This window comes from Mobula hypostoma, unplaced genomic scaffold (genome assembly GCF_963921235.1).
Source record: "Mobula hypostoma unplaced genomic scaffold, sMobHyp1.1 scaffold_151, whole genome shotgun sequence".
In the NCBI taxonomy this organism is placed as follows: domain Eukaryota; kingdom Metazoa; phylum Chordata; class Chondrichthyes; order Myliobatiformes; family Myliobatidae; genus Mobula; species Mobula hypostoma.
Window position 1 is genome coordinate 139251 of NW_026948220.1, and position 23852 is coordinate 163102.

General features: G+C 46.4%; 2 protein-coding genes across 2 annotated transcripts; one reads left to right on the forward strand and one right to left on the reverse strand.

The window, feature by feature from the left end:
* Positions 1-3362: 3362 nt before the first annotated feature.
* Positions 3363-11365, reverse strand: LOC134341995 (zinc finger protein 229-like). Its single transcript, XM_063039929.1, has 2 exons — positions 11276-11365; positions 3363-5924 (listed from the first exon to the last, which is right to left on the reverse strand). Exon 2 carries the CDS (start codon positions 5584-5586, stop codon positions 4546-4548), a length of 1041 nt encoding a protein of 346 aa, XP_062895999.1. The 5' UTR covers positions 5587-5924; positions 11276-11365; the 3' UTR covers positions 3363-4545.
* A 2689-nt stretch (positions 11366-14054) lies between these two features.
* Positions 14055-23227, forward strand: LOC134342001 (gastrula zinc finger protein XlCGF26.1-like). The gene is made up of 2 exons (XM_063039935.1): positions 14055-14409; positions 20051-23227. Exon 2 carries the CDS (start codon positions 20458-20460, stop codon positions 22264-22266), a length of 1809 nt encoding a protein of 602 aa, XP_062896005.1. The 5' UTR covers positions 14055-14409; positions 20051-20457; the 3' UTR covers positions 22267-23227.
* The last annotated feature ends 625 nt before the right edge of the window (positions 23228-23852 follow it).

A 23852-nucleotide genomic window follows, 5' to 3' on the forward strand; every position in this document is an offset into this window, starting at 1 on the left:
AATTCTCCCTCTCCACCGGGGGACGAGGACTGGTTAGACATCCCAACTCCACACACTCTTCCCCCTCCCTCCTGACAGTAGGGACAGCCCCTGGCCCCGCCTCACCCGGGGCACCAACGGACACTGGCGATCCCACCTCCGTGACGTCAGCGCTACAGCCAGGACTGAGCCCGCCGTTTCATCAAACTTTCGCGCCACGATTTCAAACTCGCCATCAGCTTTAAACATACTCATAAATCGAACTAACAATTCATCCAAGGTACGAATATCCACCCCACTCAACCCGTTACTGACCCCAATCCCACAGAGGCACACATTACTAACCGCAAGCCCACAGAGACAAATCAGCACTGATTTAAAATCGCTGCAATAGAGAACCACTGCCTCGGGAATTAACAGCACAGAGAAGCCATTTCATTATAGTCAGCAAGTACATAAAAGTAAACCCTAAACTTAATTCTACCCACAGATTCTACACCTTGCAACCCTATGCCACCTCTTTCTAATGATCTTATTTAATATTTTACCAACAGAGCCACACAACCCCACTACCAGCTTGTTCTTTCAAGAAACATATAAGTTTCTGGGAAACAAAAGGACCTGCAGATGCTCGAAATCTAGAGAACTACACACAAAGTGCTGGAGGAGCTCAGCATGTCAGGCAGCATCTATGGATGGGAATCAACATTTCAGGCCAAGACCCTTCATCGGGACTCTTGATACCCACATATCTGGAATATCAACAAGCAAAGACAACAAAAAGTAGTGCAAAGTCGGGAAAACCTTTGACAAAATTTAGTTCAAGGCTTAAAAAACCTGCCAAACAGAGCGTAATAGTTAATAAATGCAACAAAGGGAATAAACACTTTCATCAATACCGACTTTGTTTTTTTTATTAATGAAAATATCTTGGTCCTATTTCCATCAGTAAAATTTACAAAGATTAATAAGAACTGAAATGACAACTTTAGAAAATACTACTTACACTCAGCCCCGCTCAGATTAGCACTACCTTGGACAGAAGGAGGAAGAGGAATAACAGACATGAAAAAAAGATCACACAACAGTCAGATAAAACTTCTAAGTATATATTTTCATCAAAAATGAACAGGATTCAGCACTCCATCTGTGTATATGCAATTGTGATAAGAAATACAGACCAGAAAACTTAAGTGAGAAGCTAACTCAGAAAAAAATGAATCATCACTATGAAAGAAAACATTAACCAGTGGAATGAGTATGACCCTCCATGGGAAACATCCCAACGATCTGAGATGTTGACAGGGAAGCATCGAGGACCTGAGAGTTGGAGCTTCTTCCCAGAAACAGAGGGGTTCCTTGCAGAAATACAGGACAAGGTGGTTAACAAAAACAAAATAAAATCAAAAAACACAAACAATACAAACAAACAAGGCAATAAATGCAGAAAATGCCAAGAGAAACCAGACACAATCCAACACATTCCAGGATCCTGCAGCAGTTTAACTCAATCTGATTACATATCAAGTGGCAAATATCATTCACCAAAATCTTGCTTTAAAATAGAAACACATGAATGACCACAGTAACTTCACTAAGACACCATAAATTCAAGCCTGATACGGTTAGGGACAGTATCTCACAATTTATATGATAATCAATTCATTATTACAGATAGGACAATCGAAAATGACCATCCGGATATAATATTACAGGATAAACAAGCAGGAACACCTCCCTCAATAGATAAAACCATTCCCAACACACACATGTCCCTCGACCAGTGGAGCACCTCACCACAGGCATTGTTTGTGTCAGCAGTCAGACAACCGAATTATTTTCTCTGCCAATCAGCTTCCAAATGTTGCTACTCTGTCATTTATTGCCACACCCCACTGCTGATTCCCTTCTCATCATCATACATTCTTACCCCAACCATCGTCCAGAGCCCCAAACTCTGCTCTGTGCAGACCCGCCTCTGGTTTCTGACAGTGCTCTGTTGAACATCCAACTAATGGTTTCCCATTCTGCTTTCAGTCTTTAGAGGACAGTGGTGTTTTCTAACAACCCTTTAGAAGCAGGGAAAATGACCCACATGTGGAAATGAGCCGTGAACAAGGAGGTTAACTCCCAGTGTCATTCTTCCTCAGCCCAGGGATTAGAGGGGCAAAGAACATCTCAGACAGAAATGCAGTCAGCCCGACTTCTTCAGTCCGCAGAAAATTCAAGGGAAACCTCTTCACCCACAGAGTGATGACTGTTTGGAACCCATCCCACAGGGAGAGCGAGAGGGGAACAGCAGGGGAGGATTTAAAAGGACTGTTGTGGAACTGAATCACTGGCAGTGTCCAGCCGGCTTGAGTTGACTCTCTGCTAGGTGCGTTATAAATTCACTAATTACCGGAGATAGAGTTTAAAATAGAACTGATTTATTTGCCTCAGATCCAGAATATTAAACTCTAGTCCCATTAAAGGTGAATATACAGCAGAAGAAACTCCTCCCATGCCCAGTGAACAGGGTGCAGAACTGGGTGTGGTGAGCAGCAGCAATAATTGCAGAGTTCAGCACCGACAGTCACTCTCGAAATTGCATTCAGCAATGGCGACAGACAAATATCTAGCATGAAGCTCACTGAAACTTTCTCCCCAGTGTGAACCCGGTAGTGTGTCACAAGTGTAACATGCTGTAAGGTTTCACTGCTCATGTAATGACCTCTCTGTAACCACTGCTGAGGTAATGGTTTCTCTGCAGCAGAAATCTGCAGTTATCTCTAGTCGTAACCCTAATGCGAGGTTACGACTAGAGATAACAGGGTTTTGGAGTGCGGGGCTATCCAATGAGAGAAATGTTTTACCTTGTGAGTCTGGAAGACAGATTTTCATGGTCTTTTGCTGGGGAGAGATGAGAAGATGCGAATGGAGAGAGTGGACCCTTTTTCTTTTATTTGTTTACTTCACTAACCCCATAGTCAAAGTAAAAATAATGAAGCTCAATTGTATAATTGCATGTTGTGTACTGTTTGTTATTTCGGGGTACTGATTTGTAACAGGGGACATATCGCGCAGCATCCACCCAAATGAGATTTCTTAAGTTTGGCCGGGCTGGGGGGCAATCACCCCCTATATTAAGCTGCTAGCCGAGGGAGAGTTACATAAGCTTAGATTATTGAGTGGATCTCTTCCCACATTCACAGCAGCTGAACACCCTATCAACAGTGTGAACCTGGTAGTGTGTGATAAGGATAGATAACTGAATGAATCTGTTTACGTACACACAATGGTCGAAATGAACCAGCAGCAATAGAGCACACCTGGAGTCTGCTTTTGTTATTAAAAATCACTATTTATTAGTAACTACTCAATATAGTAACTTAAACCAGGTAAATCAAAGTTAGCAATGTTATGCATATATTTGTGTGTAAATACAATTCCCAAAATTGTTAAAGCTCGGGTGGCAAGAGTTAAAGTCTTACGATGGTAATGCAAGGAAGTTCAGTTCAATCCATGGAATTGGTGTGTGAGAGAGAGAGAGAGGTATTTGTAATCCAAGGTGAAAACCACACTAGAAGAACGAGTAAACAGGTCCCGTTGATCTTCTGTTGTCAGGCCCCGAATCCACTCGCGAGTTAGCCAAACACAGCTTATCACTAAGGGGACCGTCTTCGAGGGTGAGCTACCTCCCAGGCAAGGGTAGACACACCGGTAGCCTCCACAGGGTCAGCCCTTCCACACACCCTGACAGCTACTGATCGATTCTCCTGATTGATCCTCAACCCACGGGTGGGCACTCGAAAGTTCCACCCAATGACTCCTCTGTCATGGCCTCCTTTCACTGACTGGTCGCCGTAACCGGTGTCCCACTGTGTGTCTCTGGGAGAGTCATCTGACCTTGTTTAAATAAACACGCTACGAAGCAACTGTGAACATCGAACTGTCCATCACATAACTCCCCCTCTCTCTCACCATGGCAACCAAGCAACTGTGAACATCGAACTGTCCATCACATAACTCCGCCTCTCTCTCACCATGGCAACCAAGAAGCAACTGTAAACATCGAACTGTCTATCACATAACTCCGCCTCTCTCACCATGGCAACCAAGAAGCAACTGTGAACATCGAACTGTCCATCACATAACTCCACCTCTCACTCACCATGGCAACCAAGAAGCAACTGTGAACATCGAACTGTCCATCACATAACTCCGCCTCTCTCTCACCATGGCAACCAAGAAGCAGGCAGCAGTACTGCAGACAGTTTTTCTCTCTCATTTAAAGGCACAGTCCATGTCCACCACAAATCCTTCACCACATTCACAGTAGGTGATCGGCCTCTCCCCAGTGTGAACTCAGTGATGCACAATTGGTTGATTTGGCTGAGAGAATTTTTTCCACAGTCTGAGCAGGTGATCGGCCCCTCCCCAGTGTGGACTCGCTGATGTTCCTTCAGTTGAGATGACGTAATAAATCCCTTCCCATAGACAGAGCAGGTGAACGGCCATTTCCCTGTGTGTCAGCAGGTGAAATGACCAATTGAATCCCTTCCCACAGACTGAGCAAGTGAATGGTCACTCCCTGGTGTGAAGTGACTGGTGTTTCAGTAGATGAGATGACCGAGTGAATCCCTTCCCACAGTCTGAGCAGGTGAACGGCCTCTCCCCAGTGTGAACTCGCTGATGTACCTTCAGTTGAGATGACTCTACGAATCCCTTCCCACACACTGAGCAGGTGAATGGCCTCTCCCCAGTGTGAACTGACTGGTGTCTCAATACAGCAGATGACTGAGTGAATCCCTTCCCACACACTGTGCAGGTGAATGGCCTCACTCCAGTGTGAACTGACTGGTGTCTCAGTACAGCAGATGACTTTGTGAAACCCTCCCCGCAGTCTGAGCAGGTGAACGGCCTCACCCCACTGTGAATTCGCTGATGAACCTTCAGTTGATATGACTGAGTGAATCCCTTCCCACAGTCCGAGCAGGTGAAAGGTCTCTCCCCAGTATGATCTCGCTGATGTACCTTCAGTTGATATGACTCAGTGAATCCCTTCCCACAGTCTGAGCAGGTGAACGGTCTCTCCCTGGTGTGAACTTGCTGATGTGTCAGTAGGTGAGCGAACAGTTTGAATCCCTTCCCACAGACTGAGCAGGTGAATGGCCTCTCCCCAGTGTGAACTCGCTGATGTACCTTCAGATTAAATGAGCAAGTGTATCCCTTCCCACAGTCTGAGCAGGTGAATGATCTCTCCCTGGTGTGAACTTGCTGGTGTGCCTTCAGATGAGATGACTGAATGAATCCCTTCCCACAGTCTGAGCAGGTGAACGGCCTCTCCCCAGTGTGAACTCGCTGATGTACCTTCAGTGCAGATGATAGAGTGAATCCCTTCCCACAGTCTGAGCAAGTGAATGGCCACTCCCCGGTGTGAACTGACTGGTGTCTCAGTAACTGAGATGACACAGTGAATCCCTTCCCACAGTCTGAGCAGGTGAACGGCCTCTCTCCAGTGTGAACTCGCTGATGTACCTTCAGTTTACATGATTTACTGAATCCCTTCCCACAGTCTGAGCAGGTGAACGGCCGCTCCCCGGTGTGAACTCGCTGGTGAGCCATTAGGTCAGATAACCGAGTGAAACCTTCCCCACAAATTCAGCAGATGACCAGCCTCTGCTCGATGTGAACTGACTGGTGTGTCCACAGGTGGGAAGACCGACTGAATCCCTTCTCACACACAGAACAGGGGAATGGCCTTGTCCCAGTGTGAACTTGCTGATGTACCTTCAGTTGAGATGACCCGACTGAATTCATTCCCACTGCCTGAGCAGATGAATGGGTTCCCCCCTTTGTTGACGTACAGCTGGGATTTTCTTTTATCTACTGTCAATTTAAAGTGCCACAGTTTTAAAGCCATGAAAACATTTTCTGCCCAGATGAATGGTTGGTCTGCACAGCTGTTAAAATGAATTAAATGAATATTAGTATTATTTAATGTTCTTGTCACAGAGTCATAGAAAAGTACAACACAGAAACAGGCCCTTTGGCCCATCTTGTTTGTGTTGAACTATTTAAACTGTCTACCCCTGTACCCCTACCATCCAGGTACCTGTACAAACCTCTTACATGTTGAAATTGAGCTCACATGCACCAGTTGGGCTGTCTGCTCATTCCACACCTGGATGACCGTCTGTGTGAAAAATTTTCCCCTCGTGTTCCCCTTAATGTTTCACCATGCACCCTTAATCCATGGCCTCTGGTTGTAGTCCCACCAAATCTCAGTGGAAAAAGCCAGCTTGCATTTACCCCATCTATAACCCTCATAATCTTGGCACACCTCCATCAAATCTCCCCTCGATCTTCTACATTCCAAGGAATAAAGCCCTGTCCTGTTCAATCTTTCCTTATAACCCAAGTCCTCCAGATTTGGCAACATCCTTGCGAATTTTCTCTGAACTCTTTCAACCTCTTCTACATCTTTCCTGCAGGTAGGTGATAAAACTGCACACAACATTCCAAATGAGGCCTCACCAATGTCTTGTGCAGTGTGAACATAACATTCATCTCCTGTACTCAGTACTTTGGTTCATGGAGGCCAAAATGCCAAAATCTTTCTTTCCGTCCCTATTTAACTGTGACACCACTTTCAGTGAATTATCAACCTGTATTCCCAGATCCCTTTCTTCTACAGCACTCCTCAGTGCCCGACCATTCACTGTGTAAGTCCCAGGTCCTACCAAAATGCAACACCTCGCACTTGTCTCCATTAAATTCCATTTTGCATTTCTCCAGCTGGTCCAGATCAGACTGCAAGACATTATATTCTTCCTTGCTGTCCACTACACCCCCAATCTTAGTGTCATCCAGAAATCTGCTGATCCAGTTAACCACACTGTGATCCAGATTACTGATCTAGATGACAAACAACAACAGATCCAGCACCGATCCCCGTGGCAAACCACTAGTCACAGGCCTCCAGTCAGAGAGACAACCATCTGCTACCACACTTTAGCTTCTTCCAAAGACAGTGTCTCATCCAATTTACTATCTCATCTTGAATGCTGAGTGACTGAACCTTCTTGACCAACCTCCCATATGAGACTTTGTCAAGTGCCTTGCTAAAGTCCATGTAGACAACATCCACTGCCTTGCCTTCATCCACTTTCCTGATAACTTCCTCGAGAGACTCTATAAGATTGGTTAGACATGACCTAGCATGCACGAAGCCATGCTGCCTATCCTTAATCAGTCCACATCTATCCAAATACTTATATATCTGGTTCCTGCACATACGTTCCAATGACTTTCCCACTACTGATGTCAAGCTCACTGACGTATAATTTCCTACTTTATTTTTAGAGCCTTTCTTGAACAGCAGAACAACATTGGCTGTCCTCCAATCCTCCAGTACCTCACCAGTCCCTAAAGATTATGTAAATATCTGCACTTGGGCCCCGACAATTTCTGCACTTGTCTTCCGTAGGGTCCTTGGGAACAATTTGTCAGGCCCTGGGGATTTATCCACGCTAATTTGCCTTCAGACAGCAAACACCTCCACCTCTGTAATCTGTACAGGGTCCATGAAGTTGATGCCATTTTGCCTCACTTCTATAGACTCTGTGTCCATCTCCTGAGTAAATGTGGATGCAAAAATAATATTTAAAATCTCCCCCATATATTTTGTCTCCTCATACAGATTACCATTCTGATCGTCCAGAGTGGGCATGTTTCTGTACTGAACTGGCCAATCTTGATTGGGAGGGGAAGCTGGTAGGAATGATGATGGAGCAGCAATGGCTGGAGTTTCTGGGAGCAATTTGGGAGCTGAGTGATCGATACATCCCAAAGAAGTGAAAGCATTAGAAAGGCAGGAGGACACAACTGTGGATGAAATGAGAAGCCAAAGCCAACATAAAAAGCAAAGAGAGGGCAAACAAAAGAGCAAAATCTATTGGGAAGCTTTTAGAAAGCAACAGAAGATGACTAAAAAAGATGTCAGATGAGTTCAGGGTGTGGAATTATGATATTGTAGTCGCTAATGAGTCTTTGTAGCACCCAACAGTCTGAGGCATTCGGAGGAACAAAATATCCGGGGCCTCAATATCTCTTGAAAACCAAGGTTCCCTGCACCAGTTACCTTTCAACTTTTATTTTGACAGGCACATACAAACTCTACACCCTCAAAACTTCACTTCTGAAGAACTCCCACTTACCAAGTACTCCTTTGCCAGAAAACAGCCTGTCCACACTTGTCAGATCCATTCTGATACCATCAGAATTGACCTTTCTCCAATTTAGAATCTCGACCCATGGTTCAGTCCTGTCTTTTTCCATGTTAACTTGGAATCTCATGGCATTATGATCACGAGATGCAAAGTGTTCCCAAACACTAATATTCTGTCACTAGCCCTGGATTATTTTCTAATAGCTTATTGCACATTTCTATGCTGGGAATTCTATGTGCTGATTAATGGCACATTTGACAAACTCTACCCCATCTAGTCCTTTTACATATGGGAGTCTCGTCAATCCATGGAAATTTAAAATCGCTTAGTTTATCAAGCATTGGTGTAGTCTGCGATCTCTCTTGCTAATTTGTTCCTCCAAATTCCTCAGACTGTTGGGTGCAAACAAGTCCCAGTAATGGCTGCAATATCACAATTCCATGCCCTGAGGTCTGAACAACATGTGCGTGGTGTCAAGAAAACAACCTCTCCCTCATTGTCACAAAAACAAAGGAGCTGATTATGGACTACAGAAGGAATGGAGACAGGCTAACCCCTACTTACATCAATGGATCTGGGGTTGAGAGGGTGAACAGCTTTAAGTTCCTCGGCATACACATCACCGAGGATCTCATGTGGTCTGTACATACCAGCTGTGTGGTGAAAAAGGCACAACAGTGCCTCCTTCACGTCAGACGGTTGAAGAAGTTTGGGATGGGGCCCCAAATCCTAAGGACTTTCTACAGGGTCACAATTGAGAGCATCCTGACTGGCTGCATCACTGCCTGGTATGGGAACTGTACTTCCCTTAATCGCAGACTTTGCAGAGGGTGGTGCGGACAGTCCAGCACATCTGTAGTTGTGAACTGCCCATGATTCAGGATGTTTACAGGGACAGGTGTGTAAAAGGGGCCCGGAGGACCATTGGGGACCCTACTCACCCGAACCACAAACTGTTCCAAGCTGCTACCATCCGGGAAACGGTACTGCAGCATAAAAGGCAGAACCAACAGGCTTCTTCCATTAGGCCATCACACTGCTTAATTCATGCTGATACAACTGTATTTCTATGTTATATTGACTGTCCTGTTTTCTTATAAGTTACTATAAATCGCACATTGCACATTTAGACGGAGACACAACAAAGATTTTTACTCCTCATGCTGTGAAAGATGTAAGTAAGAAAGTCAATTCAATTCACCCCCTCTATTACCTGGCATTCTGGCTCCCATCCCCTCTACAACTTTAGTTTAACCCACCCCACCCACCACACCAGCACAAGCAAGCCTTAACACCAGGATATCAGTCCCCTTCTAGTTCTGTTCCCCTAACTAGCAAATCCCCTATCAACCCTTTGACTTTCCTCTGTCAGTAATCCCCCCAACAGTTTCTAAAATGGTAGAATACATAGAACATAAAAAAAACATAGAAAACCTACAGCACAAAACAGGCTCTTCAGCCCACAAAGCTGTGCCGAACATGTCCCTACCTTAGAACTACCTAGGCTTACCCATAGCCCTCTACTTTTCTAAGCTCCATGTACCCATCCAGGAGTCTCTTAAAATACGTTATTGTTTCCGCCTGCTCCACTGCCGCCGGCAGCCCATTCCACGCACTCACCACTCTCTGCATGAATAACTTATCCCTGACATCTCCTCTGTATTTACTTCCAAGCACCTTAAACCTATGCCCTCTGTTGCTAGCCATTTCAGCCCTGGGAAAAAGCCTCAGACTATTCACATGATCAATGCCTCTCATTATCTCGTACACCTCTATCAGGTCACCTCTCATCCTCCGTCACTACAAGGAAAAAAGGCCGAGTTCACTCAACCTATTCTCATAAGGCATGCTCCCCTGTCGAGGCAAAGTCCTTGTAAATCTCCTCTGCACCCTATCTATGGCCTACCTGTTGTTGTGGGGGATGGACACAAGATTACTCTGCGATGGCTATTTAACCTCATTCCCCTTCCAGACTCTCACCCAGTTTCCTGCATCCTGCACCTTGGGTGTAACTCACCTCTCTTTATCTCACCCCCTCTGACTCCCGGGTGATACAGAATTCATCCATTTAAAGCCCCAACTCCTTAAAGTGGCGACACAACATGTGCACACTGAATTTTATATATAGAGGTACTCATTTTAACAGCTAGCAAATCACTGTCAGTAATAATTTTGATCTGCACTCTCACACAACGTATGTAACAGGTCTGCAGCAGGTAATGAAGGATTTTCTCACTGGAGCATTTACACACTGTCCATATCTGGTTTGCTTGCTAAATGATGCTATAAAAAGTCAGATTTCCAAATATCACTCCACTTCTGCTCACTTGCAAATTCTCCAGGAACTTTTGCATCACCACAATACACACAGGTAACACCAGTTTGTGTATTGTACATAAATATTTCCCCTGAACCCTCCACCAGGTGACTGACGGTGGTGAACTCAGTGATGGCAATGCCAATGAATATGAAGGGAAGGGCAGTAGTCTGTCTCATTGGAGTCTGGCACATTTGTGATGTGAAAGCTACTTGTTGCCCAGGGCAAAGGTGTTTGATATCATTATGTACCCAGAGAGAGTGGGACAAAACATGTCCTCACGGGTAGAAAAGTCCAGAACAGGAGGAGGTAGAACAAGCAACAGACACAAAATGCTGGAGGAACTCAGCAGGCCAGGCAGCATCTATGGAAAAGAGTACTAATGCTGAGTTCCTCCAGCAATTTGTGTGTGTTGCTTGGATTTCCAGCATCTGCAGATTTTCTCTTGTTTGTGACTGGAGGCAGAACAAAGGTGATTTTCTCAACAGCTGATGTAAAAGATTTTGTTCCCTTTCTCCGAGTTCCCGATCCTTGCATTTAGACAGCTGGAGCTCAGCTCTGTCTGAGAGATCCATCGGTTCCCATTCCCTCATCAGCCGGAAGCTCCCCGGGGCCCGTGTACGGATGGTGGGGCTGAGAGAGAGGGAAGAGAGCAGGACTGTCCCGGGATTGCGGGTCACGGAGTCCGGAGCTCACAGCAACTACCCGAAGTCGGTGTTGAAAACGCCCGCCCGGTGAGACCCCCAACCCGGAGATCCCTTCTTACCTCAACCGATCATCCGGGGCCTTTTGTACCCCGCGCGCTGGTGAGCTCGAGCTTGGTCGGTTTAACGGCTGGGCTACTAATCACGTGACCGGCCCCTCTCCCACCGCCGTCAACAGAGGATTCATGCGCTGCGCTATTCCCATTGGTGCGAAGCGATGTCAATCACTGCTTTCAGCCAATACCCGAGGCGGACCAGCCGAGAGGGCGTTACCCCCGCTGACACCGTCTCCCGAACTTTCCGTCACGGCGGGACAACCGTCAAAGTAAATGTCCGCTTTCTGATTTATTTCCATTTCCCTCCGAGGGAAGTTGGGGCGTTTGTGAAGCGTCTCCTGCGGCCGGAGTCTGATGTGTCGCTGAGAGGTAGGAGGAGACCGCTCGGCCCGTCGGTTTGATGCCGGTTCCCCGGGGAGGGAGAGGGGGATTTTATTGAAAGGATGAAGACGGTGAGAGAGGGGGCGGACAGGATGTTTGTCCCGGTGGGGACAGGAGGGGCTCATCTGTGGAAATGTCTGAGCCCACGGTGGTGGCGAGCAGAGGGATTCACCACATTGGGGGGCAAACACCGGCAGACTGTTGCCCTGCAAGCGGGGCCAATGGTCCGGGCAAAGTGACAATTATTTGTGTTTTGTTGAGACTGTACCTGGAATATGGTGTAAAATCCCGCTCCCCACACTAACACGGGTCATACAGACCAAAGAACAAACTGCCGGAGGAACTCAGTGGGTCGGGCAGCATCTGTGGAGGGAAATGGACCGTCAACATTTCGGGCCGAGACCCTCCCTCTGGACTGAGAGTGGACGGGAAATAGTCAGAGAAAAGAGGTGAGGGGTGGGGATGGGGCAAGAGCTGGGGAGTGAGAGGTGGATCCAGGTGAGGGGGAGGTGGGAAGGTGGAAATAGTGACGGGGGTGGGAGGTGAGTGGTTGGGACAACACGGGGACTGCACAAGATGGAAATTAATTCCATAGAGGATTAACAAAGAGGTTAGAGAGTATTTGTCATAGAGAGTGCAATGAAGATTCACCAGACTGATCCCTGGAGTGGTGGGGTCATCATATGAAGAAAGATCAAATGTGATAACCCTTTCATTTAGAGAATCGGGGACTGAGAGGTGAACACATCGAAATGCACATCATCATTACCGGTTGAACCAGGGATCCCAGTCTCTGAAAAAGGGGGTGGACTGTCCGGGAAATGTCTCCATTCTGAGGGTGGTGAATATCTGTAAATACCCACCACAGATGGGGGTTAAAATCTATTGCTATGAATTAGGTTCCATTGCTGCCGCTGAGACAACGAATTACATGACATCTGCCGGTGCTATTAAACCTGATTCTGATCATTGGTATGGGAGACCCACCATTGGTCACCTGATCTCATTTACCGCAGATCGTAATGCGAGATTGAAGCCTTTTCTATTTATTTGTGTTCTTCAGTTGAGTCAAGTTTCCCTCTGTGGTTCCAAAGCAGAAGCTCAGTCTGTCTAATATTTCCACACAATTAAAATGGGGAATTTGTTTATTCTTATCACGTACTGAGCTACAGTGAAAATCTTGCCTGACCTACCATCCACACAGATCAATACATTACAACAGTACATTGAGCTGATATACGACAAAACAATAACTGTAACAAAGCATTATGGCTGCAGAGAAAGTGCAGTGCAGATAGACATATGGGGCAGGGTCACGTCGGTTACATTGTGAGGTCGAGTCCATTTTATTGGACTGGAGACCATTAATTTGCTTACAACCGCAGACGGGAAGCTGTCCATGAGCCTGGTGGTACGCGCTTTAAGGATTTTGTATCTCTTCCCCAATGGGGGATTGGGTGTTTCTCTGTCCCTGTACCTTCCCGTACTTGTGCACTTGGGAATAAATTCAACAGGACCTGAGACAACTCAGTGAGATTTGATTAGTGATGATCATCTTGGCAGCTCGGTAGGTCGAATGTACAGGGACAGTACACTGTGAAATGTAAAGAGACAGTACACTGTTGAATGAAAGTCCCTGAACAGTGTCGATGAGCAGAGGGATATTGGATCCAAGTTCACAGCTCCCTGAAAGAGACTGCACAGATTGATCGGGTGGTTAAGAGCTGCAACGAGAGGCTGGACAAACTTGTGTTTTCTCCAGAGCGGCGCAGGCTGGGGTGAGACTGGATGGACATTTATAAGATTAAAAGAGGAATAGATAGAGCGGACAGACGATATATTTTTCCTGGGGGTTGAAATGTCTAATACATTTAGGGTGAGAGGAGATGTGAAGGACAAGTGTTACGAGATCAGAGGTTTCATTTTGCTGTGGGTGTCACTGTGAGAGAGGCTGCAGGAGGCGGGAGTATGACGTCAGTACACTGACTGCTGGAGCTCTCAGTCTCAGAGAAGCAGAGAGAGACAGAGAGAGAGAGAGAGAAAAGAGAGGGAGAGAGAGACAGAGAGAGAGGAGAGGCAGAGGAGAGAAAAGAGAGAGAAAGAGGGGGCGAGGGAGACACACACACACACTTTGGAATACGGCTCGACGACTGAAAATCTTCTGTGATTTGTATTTCCTTTTCCCAGCGTAGAATCTGTGAAATTCTTTGTGATTACTTTCTCGTTGCATTTCAATGTGGATTTACAAATTTCCCCATTCCGTGGATAACTGAAACTTGCCATCTTGAAACTTTCAGAACTGTTCCTAAACTTGAGAGTTTGGGAGCCGCAAACGCATAACACTGTTAACTTCTGTTTAGAAGAGTAGTTTGTTTAATTGTCTCTATACTAATACAGATAGTAGTTTATACTAATACAGACTGAGTTTGTGGTCTATCGCTGCTGTACATAACACAGAGTGACGGGCGGGTCGCTGGAGTCTCTCCCTGGGTTGTGGGACCCACCGGTCACGTGATCCTGTTCGCCCCGCCCATTTAACCGCAGACGGGCAGCCGCGCGTCTGCTCCCGAGGCCCCGCCCTCCGGATGACGCAGAGTCTCTTTGCGCATGCTCACTGCCGCCAGATGGACGGTGTTTGCTTTTCCGCTCAGTACTGAAGCGGATCGTCTGCGGGATCAGGAAGGGACGATCGCCTCCTTGATCGGGGAGCCGGGGGTCGCGATCACTGTCTGCGGGCCGAATATATCACTTTCACATCGGTGAGTACTGAGACCGATCCCGAGCGGGGAGATCTGATGTTGGCCGTCAGCCCCGAACGGCGGGCCAATTACTCATTTAGTACCCAGTTATCTGGGCTCGTCAGAAACGTGTCGACTCCATTTAATCTGCATTGAACGACCCAAACCAGGAGCCCAGGCTGTCTCTTTCCGCAGAATTGAAATGGAAGTCCCGCCAACAGGTCACGTGAGGCTATTTAGCCCCGCCCTCCGCTTTGTGACGCAAGATCACGTGGTGTGTGCTCACAGATCCCCCATGGGTGGTGACTCTCCGGGCCCCCTGGTAGCAGCAGAGATACAGAGGAGCAGATTGAGAGGCAGATTCTGGAAAGGTGCAAAAATAACAGGGTTGTTATCAACGGTGACTTTAACTTCCCTAATATTGATTGGCACCTGATTCGTTCCAAGGGTTTAGATGGGGCAGAGTTTAAGTGTGTCCAGGACCAATTCCTGTCACAGTATGTGGACAGGCCAACTCAGGGGAATGCCATAGTAGATCTAGTACTAGGTAATGAACCGGGTCAGGTCACAGATCTCTCAGTGGGTGAGCATCTGGGGGACAGTGACCACCGCTCCCTTGCATTTCTCATTATCATGGAAAAGGATACAGTCAGAGAGGACAGGAAAAATTTTAATTGGAGAAGGGCAAGTTATGAGGCTATAAAGCTAGAACTTGCAGGTGTGAATTGGGATGATGTTTTTGCCGGGAAATGTACTATGGACATGTGGTCGATGTTTAGAGATCTCTTGCAGGATGTTAGGAATAAATCTGTCCCGGTGAGGAAGATAAAGAATGGTAGGGTGAAGGAACCATGGGTGACAAGTGAGGTGGAAACTCTAGTCAGGTGGAAGAAGGCAGCATACATGAGGTTTGGGAAGCAAGGATCAGATGGGTCTATTGAGGAATATAGGGAAGCAAGAAAGGAGCTTAAGAAGGGGCTGAGAAGAGCAAGAAGGGGGCACGAGAAGGCCTTGGCGATTAGGGTAAAGGAAAACCCCAAGGCATTCTTCAATTATGTGAAGAACAAAAGGATGACAGGAGTGAAGGTAGGACCGATTAGAGATAAAGGTGGGAAGATGTGCCTGGAGGCTGTGGGAGTGAGCAAGGTCCTCAATGAATACTTCTCTTCGGTATTCACCAATGAGAGGGAACTTGATGATGGTGAGGACAATATGAGAGAGGTTGATGTTCTGGAGCATGTTGATATTAAGGGAGAGGAAGGGTTGGAGTTGTTAAAATACATTAGGACAGGTAAGTCCCCGGTGCCTGACAGAATATTCCCCAGGCTGCTCCACGAGGCGAGAGAAGAGATTGCTGAGACTCTGGCTAGGATCTTTATGTTGTCCACGGGAATGGTACCAGAGGATTGGAGGGAGGCGAATGTTGTTCCCTTGTTCAAAAAAGGTAGTAGGGATAGTCCTGGTAATTATAGACCAGTGAGCCTTATGTCTGTGGTGGGAAAGCTGTTGGAAAAGATTCTTAGAGATAGGATCTCTGGGCATTAAGAATCATGATCTGATCAGGGACAGTCAGCATGGCTTTGTGAAGTGCAGATCGTGTCTAACTAGCCTGATAGAGTTCTTTGAGGAGGTGACAAGGCATATAGATGAGGGTAGTGCAGTGGATGTGATCTACATGGATTCTAGTAAGGCATTTGACAAGGTTCCACACAGTAGGCTTATTCAGAAAGTTAGAAGGCATGGGATGCAGGGAAGTTTGGCCAGATGGATTCAGAATTGGCTTGCCTGCAGAAGGCAGAGGGTGGTGGTGGAGGGAGTACATTCAGATTGGAGGATTGTGACTAGTGGTGTCCCACAAGGATCTGTTCAGGGACGTCTAATTTTCATGATTTTTATTAATGACCTGGATGTGGGGGTAGAAGGGTGGGTTGGCAAGTTTGCAGATGACACAAAGGTTGGTGGAATTGTAGATAGTGTAGAGGATTGTCAAAGATTGCAGAGAGACATTGATAGGATGCAGAAGTGGGCTGAGAAGTGGCAGATGGAGTTCAACCCGGAGAAGTGTGAGATGGTACACTTTGGAAGGACTAACTCTAAGGCAGGGTACAAAGTAAATGGCAAGATACTTGGTAGTGTGGAGGAGCAAAGGGATCTGGGGGTACGTGTCCACAGATCCCTGAAAGTTGCCTCACAGGTAGATAGGTAAATAATTTAGCTGAACTCCTTCTTCGCTGCTCTTTTCAACGTTTTCGGTCATTTTCACTAATTTCAAAGGACTGTGCCTCAGATAGCTGGGTTGTTGCAATGCGCTTCTAAAGTCTGACAGCAGACTAGCGAATGAATCTTCGATGGAGCAGATTCAGAAACCAATGAGATGCAGTTTCTAGAGTAAGTTTCATGGTTGGCACAACATTGTGGGCTGAATGGCCTGGAATATACTGTAGATTTCCATGTTCTATGTTGAACAGCGAAATAACTTTGCCTATCCTACAATCCTCTGATAACTCTCCCTTCACTAAGAATGATTTAATTATCTCTGCTGGGGCCCGACGACTTCTGCACTTGCCTCCCATGGGGTCCGAGGGAGCACCTTGTCATGTCCTGGAGATTTATCCACCCTCTTCTCTAATCTGTGCAGGGTCCATGATTTTAATGCCGCTTTTCCACACTCTCATTGACACTGTGTCCATCTGAGTAAATAGGGATGAAAAGAATATTTAAGATCTCCCCCATCTGCTTTGATTCCACACATGGATTGCCATTCCGGTCTTCTGGAGGACCAACTTTGTGCCTTGCAATCCTTTTGCTTTTAATCTATCTCCAGAATCCCTGAGGATTATCCTTCATCTTTTCTGTGAGGGCAATCTCATGCCTTCTTTTAGCCGTCCTGATTTATTTCTTATGTGTTCTCTTGCATTTCTTCTACTCCACAAGAACCTACCTGCCTATCCCTGTTCTGCGACTCCATTTTGTGCTTCACCAGGCTCTCAATATCTCTTGAAAACCAAGGTTCCATACAGTTTCTATCCTTACCTTTTATTCTGAGAAGCACATGCCCGCTTTGTACTTTCAAAATTTCCCTTTGAAGGCCTCCCATTTACCAAGCACACCTTCGCCAGAAAGCAGCCTGTCCCAGTCCACAGTGGCCAGATCCTAGTGTCTTAATTCCAGGTGTTGATCCATGCCCTGAACCCATCTGCCTTTCCTACGCTGCTCCTTGTATTGAAATATACAGGGCTCAGCATATTCACTGCACCATGCTCAACTTTTTCATTCCTGACTTTGTCTGAGGTCTGAACAACAAATGTCACCGCAAACCCTGCACTATCTGTTCTGTTATTCAGGTTCCCATTCCCCCTGCCACTTTAGTTTAACCCCCCCTACCCCCACCCGACACCATGCAGCTCTATCACCCCTTTGGCTTTCCTCTCCCAGATCAATCAAAAGGAGGTGCATACCAGGTGCAGGCAGATTGGAACAAATGGAGTACTTATGAAGTACAGGAAATTCAAGTGAACACTTATGAAAGAAATAAAAGCAGACATGAGGTTGCCCCGGCAGACAAGGTGAAGGAGAATCCTCATGGATTCTGCAGATATGTTAAGAGTGAAAAGATTGCAATGGAAAAATATTAATCCTCTGCAAGATCAGAATGGTAATCCATATGAGGAGACAAAATAGATGTGGGAGATATTTTTTGCTCAGGAGATGGACACAGAGTCTATAGAGGTGAGGCAAAGCAGCATCAAATTCCTAGACCCTGTACAGATTACAGAGGTGGAATATGGGAGGTGGATCAAGAAGGTTCAGTCACTCAGCATTCAAGATGAGATCGTAAATTGGATGAGACACTGTCTTTGGGAGAAGCCAGTGTGTGGTAGCAGATGGTTGCCTCTCTGACCGCATCCCTGTGGTGTGCCACAGGGATAAGTGCTGGATCTGTCGTTGTTTGTCATGTCATCTATATCAGTAATCTGGATGATCAGCAAATTTGTGGATGACACCAAGATTGGTGATGTAGTGAACAGTGAGGAAGACTGTCATGGCTGCAGTACGATCGAGACCAACTGGGAAAATGGTTTGAGAAATGGAAAATGGAATTTAATGCAGACAAGTGTGAGGTGTTGCACTTTGGTATGACGTACCAATGGAGGTCTTTCACAGTGACTGGTAGGGCACTGAGGAGTGTTGTAGAAGAAAGGGATCTCGGAATACAAGTCTTTATTTCACTGATGTTGGGGGAGTCCAGAACTAGAGGCCACAATTTGAGAATAAGGGGTAGGTCATTTCGAATGGAGTTGAGGAAAAACTTTTTCACCCAGAGAGTTGTGGATCTGTGGAATGCTCTGCCTCAGAAGGCAGTGGAGGCCAATTCTCTGAATGCTTTCAAGAAAGAGAGAGATCTCTTAATGATAGCAGAGTCAAGGGATATGGGGAGAAGGCAGGAACGGGGTACTGATTGTGGATGATCAGCCATGATCACAGTGAATGGTGGTACCGGCTCGAAGGGCAAAATGGCCTATTACTGCACCTATTGTCTATTGAAAATGGTGTCATAGATGTGGCAGAAAGAAAGATTTTGGCCCATTGGCCTTCATGAACCAAAGTACTGACAGCAATAGATAGACGTTATGTTGACTTGCAGAAGACATTGGTGAGGCCTAATTTGGAGTATTGTGTACAGCTTTGGTCACCTACCTACATGAACATTGTAAAAGAGGTTGAAAGAGTTCAGAGAAAATTCACAACAATGTTGCCAGGTCTGGAGGACTTGTATATTAGGAAAGATTGAACAGGTCAGGACTTTATTCCTTGGAACATGGAAGATTGAGGGGAGATTTGATGGAGGTATACCACTATTATGAGGGGTATAGATAGGGTAAATGCAAGCTGGCTGTTACCACTGAGATGGGGCAGGACGACAATCAGAGACCATGGGTTACGGGTAAAAGGTGAAACGTTAAGGGGAACATGAGGGGAAACTTCTTCACACAGACGGTCATCCGGGTGTGGAATGAGCAGCCAGCACAAGTGGTGCATGCGAGCTCAATGTCAACATTTAAGAGGTTTGCATAGGTACCTGGATGGTAGGGGTATGGGAGTGGGCAGTTTAAATAGTTTAGCACAAACCAGATGGCCCAAAGGGCCTGTTTCTGTGTTGTAATTTTCGATGACTGTGACAAGAACCTGAAATAATACAAAAATTCACTCTAAGTTCTTTTAACAGCTGTGCAGATCTGCAGGATTTTTTTAAATGGCATTAAAACTGTTGAACTTTTAAGTTAATAATACATGAAAGAAAATCCCAGATGCATGACAAGAAAGACAATTTGCCTGATACTGTTTCAGATACTGTGGAGCCAGGCTCCCATACTGCTCAGCAGGAACAGGGAGTAATACCAATGGAGAGAGTCAAACTGAGCCAAGGAACAAATTGGAGACGGCAGAAATGCCCCATTCTTATAGAGACAGGAACAGCATCAAGGAATTGATGGCCATTCCAGATAGCAGCACTGTGCCCAGTTAGAAGATGATTTCTCTCTCCAACTTGGGCTGAACCTCACTGTAACAGTGTGATACCAGATCAAACGTTGACAACTCAAGTAATCTCATCTGAAATTTCGTCCTAACCCATTGATGGATTTTGTAAATCTTTTTACAGGTTAAAAACGAGATGGAATTTAGCTCCTAGGATCTCAAACACGACACGCCTGTTTTGCTGTCTCTGTCCAGATGTTTGAGAAGTGGAGCAAGGGATTCAATCGACCATCCTTCCTGCTCAGACTGTGGGGAGGGATTCACTTGGTCATCTGACCGACTGGCATGCCCGTCATTTTACACAGGGGAAAGGCCGTTCACCTGCTCAGACAGTGGGAGTGGATTCACTCAGTTATCTCAATTGAAGGTACATCAGCAAGTTCACACTGGACAAGGCCATTCATCTCATCTGTGTGTGAGAAGGGATTCAGTCGGTCATCCCACCTCTGGACACACCAGGCAATTCACACTGGGCAGAGGCTGGTCATCTGCTGAATTTGTGGGGAAGGATTCACTCGGTCATCTGACCTAATGGCTCACCAGCGGGTTCACACCAGGGAGAAGCCGTTCACCTGCTCAGACTGTGGGAAGAGATTCGCTAATTCATCCACCCTACAGAGACATCAGCGAGTCCACACTGGGGAGAAGCCATTCACCTGCTCAGTCTGTGGGAAGGGATTCACTCGGTCATCCAACCTACTGGCACATCAGCGAGTTCACACTGGGGAGAAGCCATTCACCTGCTCAGTCTGTGGGAAGAGATTCACTAATTCATCCACCCTACAGAGTCATCAGCGAGTTCACACTGGCGAGAAGCCATTCACCTGCTCAGTCTGTGGGAAGAGGTTCACTGATCAATCCACCCTACAGAAACATCATCGAGTTCACACTGGGGAAAAGCCGTTCACGTGCTCAGAATGTGGGAAGAGATTCACTGAGTCATCCAGCCGACAGAGACATCAGCGAGTTCACACTGGGGAGAAGCCATTCACCTGCTCAGTCTGTGGGAAGAGATTCACTCGGTCATCCAACCTACTGGCACATCAGCGACTTCACACTGGGGAGAAGCCATTCACCTGCTCAGTCTGTGGGAAGAGATTCACTAATTCATCCAGCCTACAGGGACATGAGCGAGTTCACACTGGGGAGAAGCCATTCACCTGCTCAGTCTGTGGGAAGAGATTCACTGATCAATCCACCCTACAGAAACATCAGCGAGTTCACACTGGGGAAAAGCCGTTCACCTGCTCAGAATGTGGGAAGAGATTCACTGAGTCATCCAGCCTACAGAGACATCAGCGAGTCCACACTGGGGAGAAGCCATTCACCTGCTCAGTCTGTGGGAAGAGATTCACTAATTCATCCAGCCTGCAGAATCATCAGCGAGTTCACACTGGGGAGAAGCCGTTCACCTGCTCAGAATGTGGGAAGGGATTTACTCAGTTATCCAACCTACAGAGTCATCAGCGAGTTCACACTGGGGAGAAGCCGTTCACCTGCTCAGTCTGTGGGAAGAGATTCACTAATTCATCCAGCCTACAGAATCATCAGCGAGTTCACACTGGGGAGAAGCCGTTCACGTGCTCAGAATGTGGGAAGAGATTCACTCAGTCATCCAGCCTACAGAGTCATCAGCGAGTTCACACTGGGGAGAAGCCATTCACCTGCTTAGAATGTGGGAAAGGATTCACTCAGTCATCCAAACTGCTGGTACACCAGTCAGTTCACAGTGGGGAGTGGCCATTCACCTGTTCAGACTGTGGGAAGGGATTCACTTGCACGTCTAAGCTAATGGCTCACCAGCGAGTTCACACTGGAGAGATGCTGTTCACCTGCTCAGTCTCTGAGAAGAGATTTACTGAGTCATCCAACCTAGTGGCACATCAGCAAGGTCACACTGGGGAGAAGCCGTTCACCTGCTCAGTCTGTGGGAACAGATTTACTCAGTCGTCCCTCCTGCAGAGTCATCAGCGAGTTCACACTGGGGAGAGGCCGTTCACCTGCTCAGTCTGTGGGAAGAGATTCACTCACTCATCCACCCTACAGAATCATCAGCGAGTTCACACTGGGGAGAAGCCATTCACCTGCTTAGCCTGTGGGAAAAGATTCACTCAGTCATCCACCCTACAGAATCATCAGCGAGTTCACACTGGGGAGAGGCCATTCACCTGCTCAGTCTGTGGGAAGAGATTCACTCAGTCATCCAACCTGCAGAGTCATCAGCGAGTTCACACTGGGGAGAAGCCTTTCACCAGCTCAGAATGTGGGAAAGGATTCACTCAATCATCCCACCTACTGGCACACCAGTCAGTTCACAATGAGGAGTGGCTGTTGTTGTGAATCCCTAGATTTCGTTTGCTGTGGACTATCATTTTGAGAGAGAGAGAGAGAGAGATTAAGAAGGGAAATCAGTCTGACTTGCAGCTTGTTTACATTGCTCGCAGTTTGTTTAGTTTTAACCAAGGACACAGATACTCAGTCAGATGGAGATGAAGGAGGAAAAATGGAAGGTTTGAAACAAGGGAACTACTGGCCAAGGGTCACTGTTTCGAACTTTCCTCTGCCCACAAGGGTGGGTTAATTATCGATTCAGCATACATTGGATGTGTGATTGTCATCTCGTTTGATCCATAGGAGTGGATCTGATTTGGGGTATCCTGTGAAGACCACTTATGTGTTAACCCTTGCCTGGGTGTGGTGTGGAAATTCACTTGAAGACGATACCTCTTGTGACAAGTCACTTCTGGTGATAATTTGTATGTGGATTTGGAACGACGACAGATAAATTCTACAGTGACTGTTCTCTCGTTTTACCACCATGGATGCTGTGGAATTCAACGTTATTGCCTTCTCTCGACATTTACCCTGGATTACAAATATCTCTCTCTCCTCAACTATTCTGTGGTTGAGCTGAACTTTCATAGTTCACCATCTCAAGACTCCAAGCCTTCTTTCCCCTGAGCTCAAAAGTTTGGGAGTTATATTTACCCACATATATACATATAACACTGTTAACTTTTGTTTATCTTGCTTAAGTTACTGTATTGTTAGTAGGTACTAATAAAGATAGTGGATTTAACATCAAAAACAGACTCTTGGTGTAGTCTATTGCTGCTGACTCATTTCTATAGTGTTACGGGGTCAAAATTGGGGCCTGCATCCGATACAGGAAAAGATTTGGAGGCGTATTGATTAATTATCGATTTCATTGGAGAAATCCCTTTTGATTTATTTGTGTATGGAAAATCCGCAGCAATGGATGTTGATAGATGTCTGGAAGCGCCAACCTCTGAGGCACTAAAGGACACCAGAAGGACTGAGTTGTTGAGTATTGCTAAAAGGTTAAAACTTGCTAAGGTGAAATCGACAATGAGGAGGTCACAGGTGCAGAGGATAATAGCTGAACGTTATGTATCTGAGGGTGTGTTTAAAGTGCAGGAGTTGGAGGTGTTTCCTGAAAGTAAACCCAGTGAGCTTGGCCTCCCGTACAAGTTAGAAAAATTGAAGATGGAGGCTGTGGAAAGGCAGAGGCAGGTTGAGGCTGGAGAGGCAGGAAAACAGAGAGAAGAGGCAGAAAAACAGGGAGGAAGCAGAAAGACAGTGGCTGTTCGAACTGGAAAAGATAGAGAGATTGCAGCAAAGGGGTCCAGCATTAGACTCTGGTGATAAGTTTGAGGCCAGTCGGGAAGTTAAATTGGTGCCTCCATTTGACAAGGCAGAGATTGATAAATACTTTCAGCATCTTGAGAAGTTTGCTCAGGGTTTTAAAGTGGCGAAAAGAGGGTTGGCCTATTCTCTTACAAAGTGTAATTAAGGGGAAGGCTCAGCAAGCCTATTCTGCTTTGACAGTTGATGAAGCAGCTGATTATGACATTGTGAAACAGGCTGTGCTCAAAGCTTACGAGTTGGTCCCAGAAGCATACAGG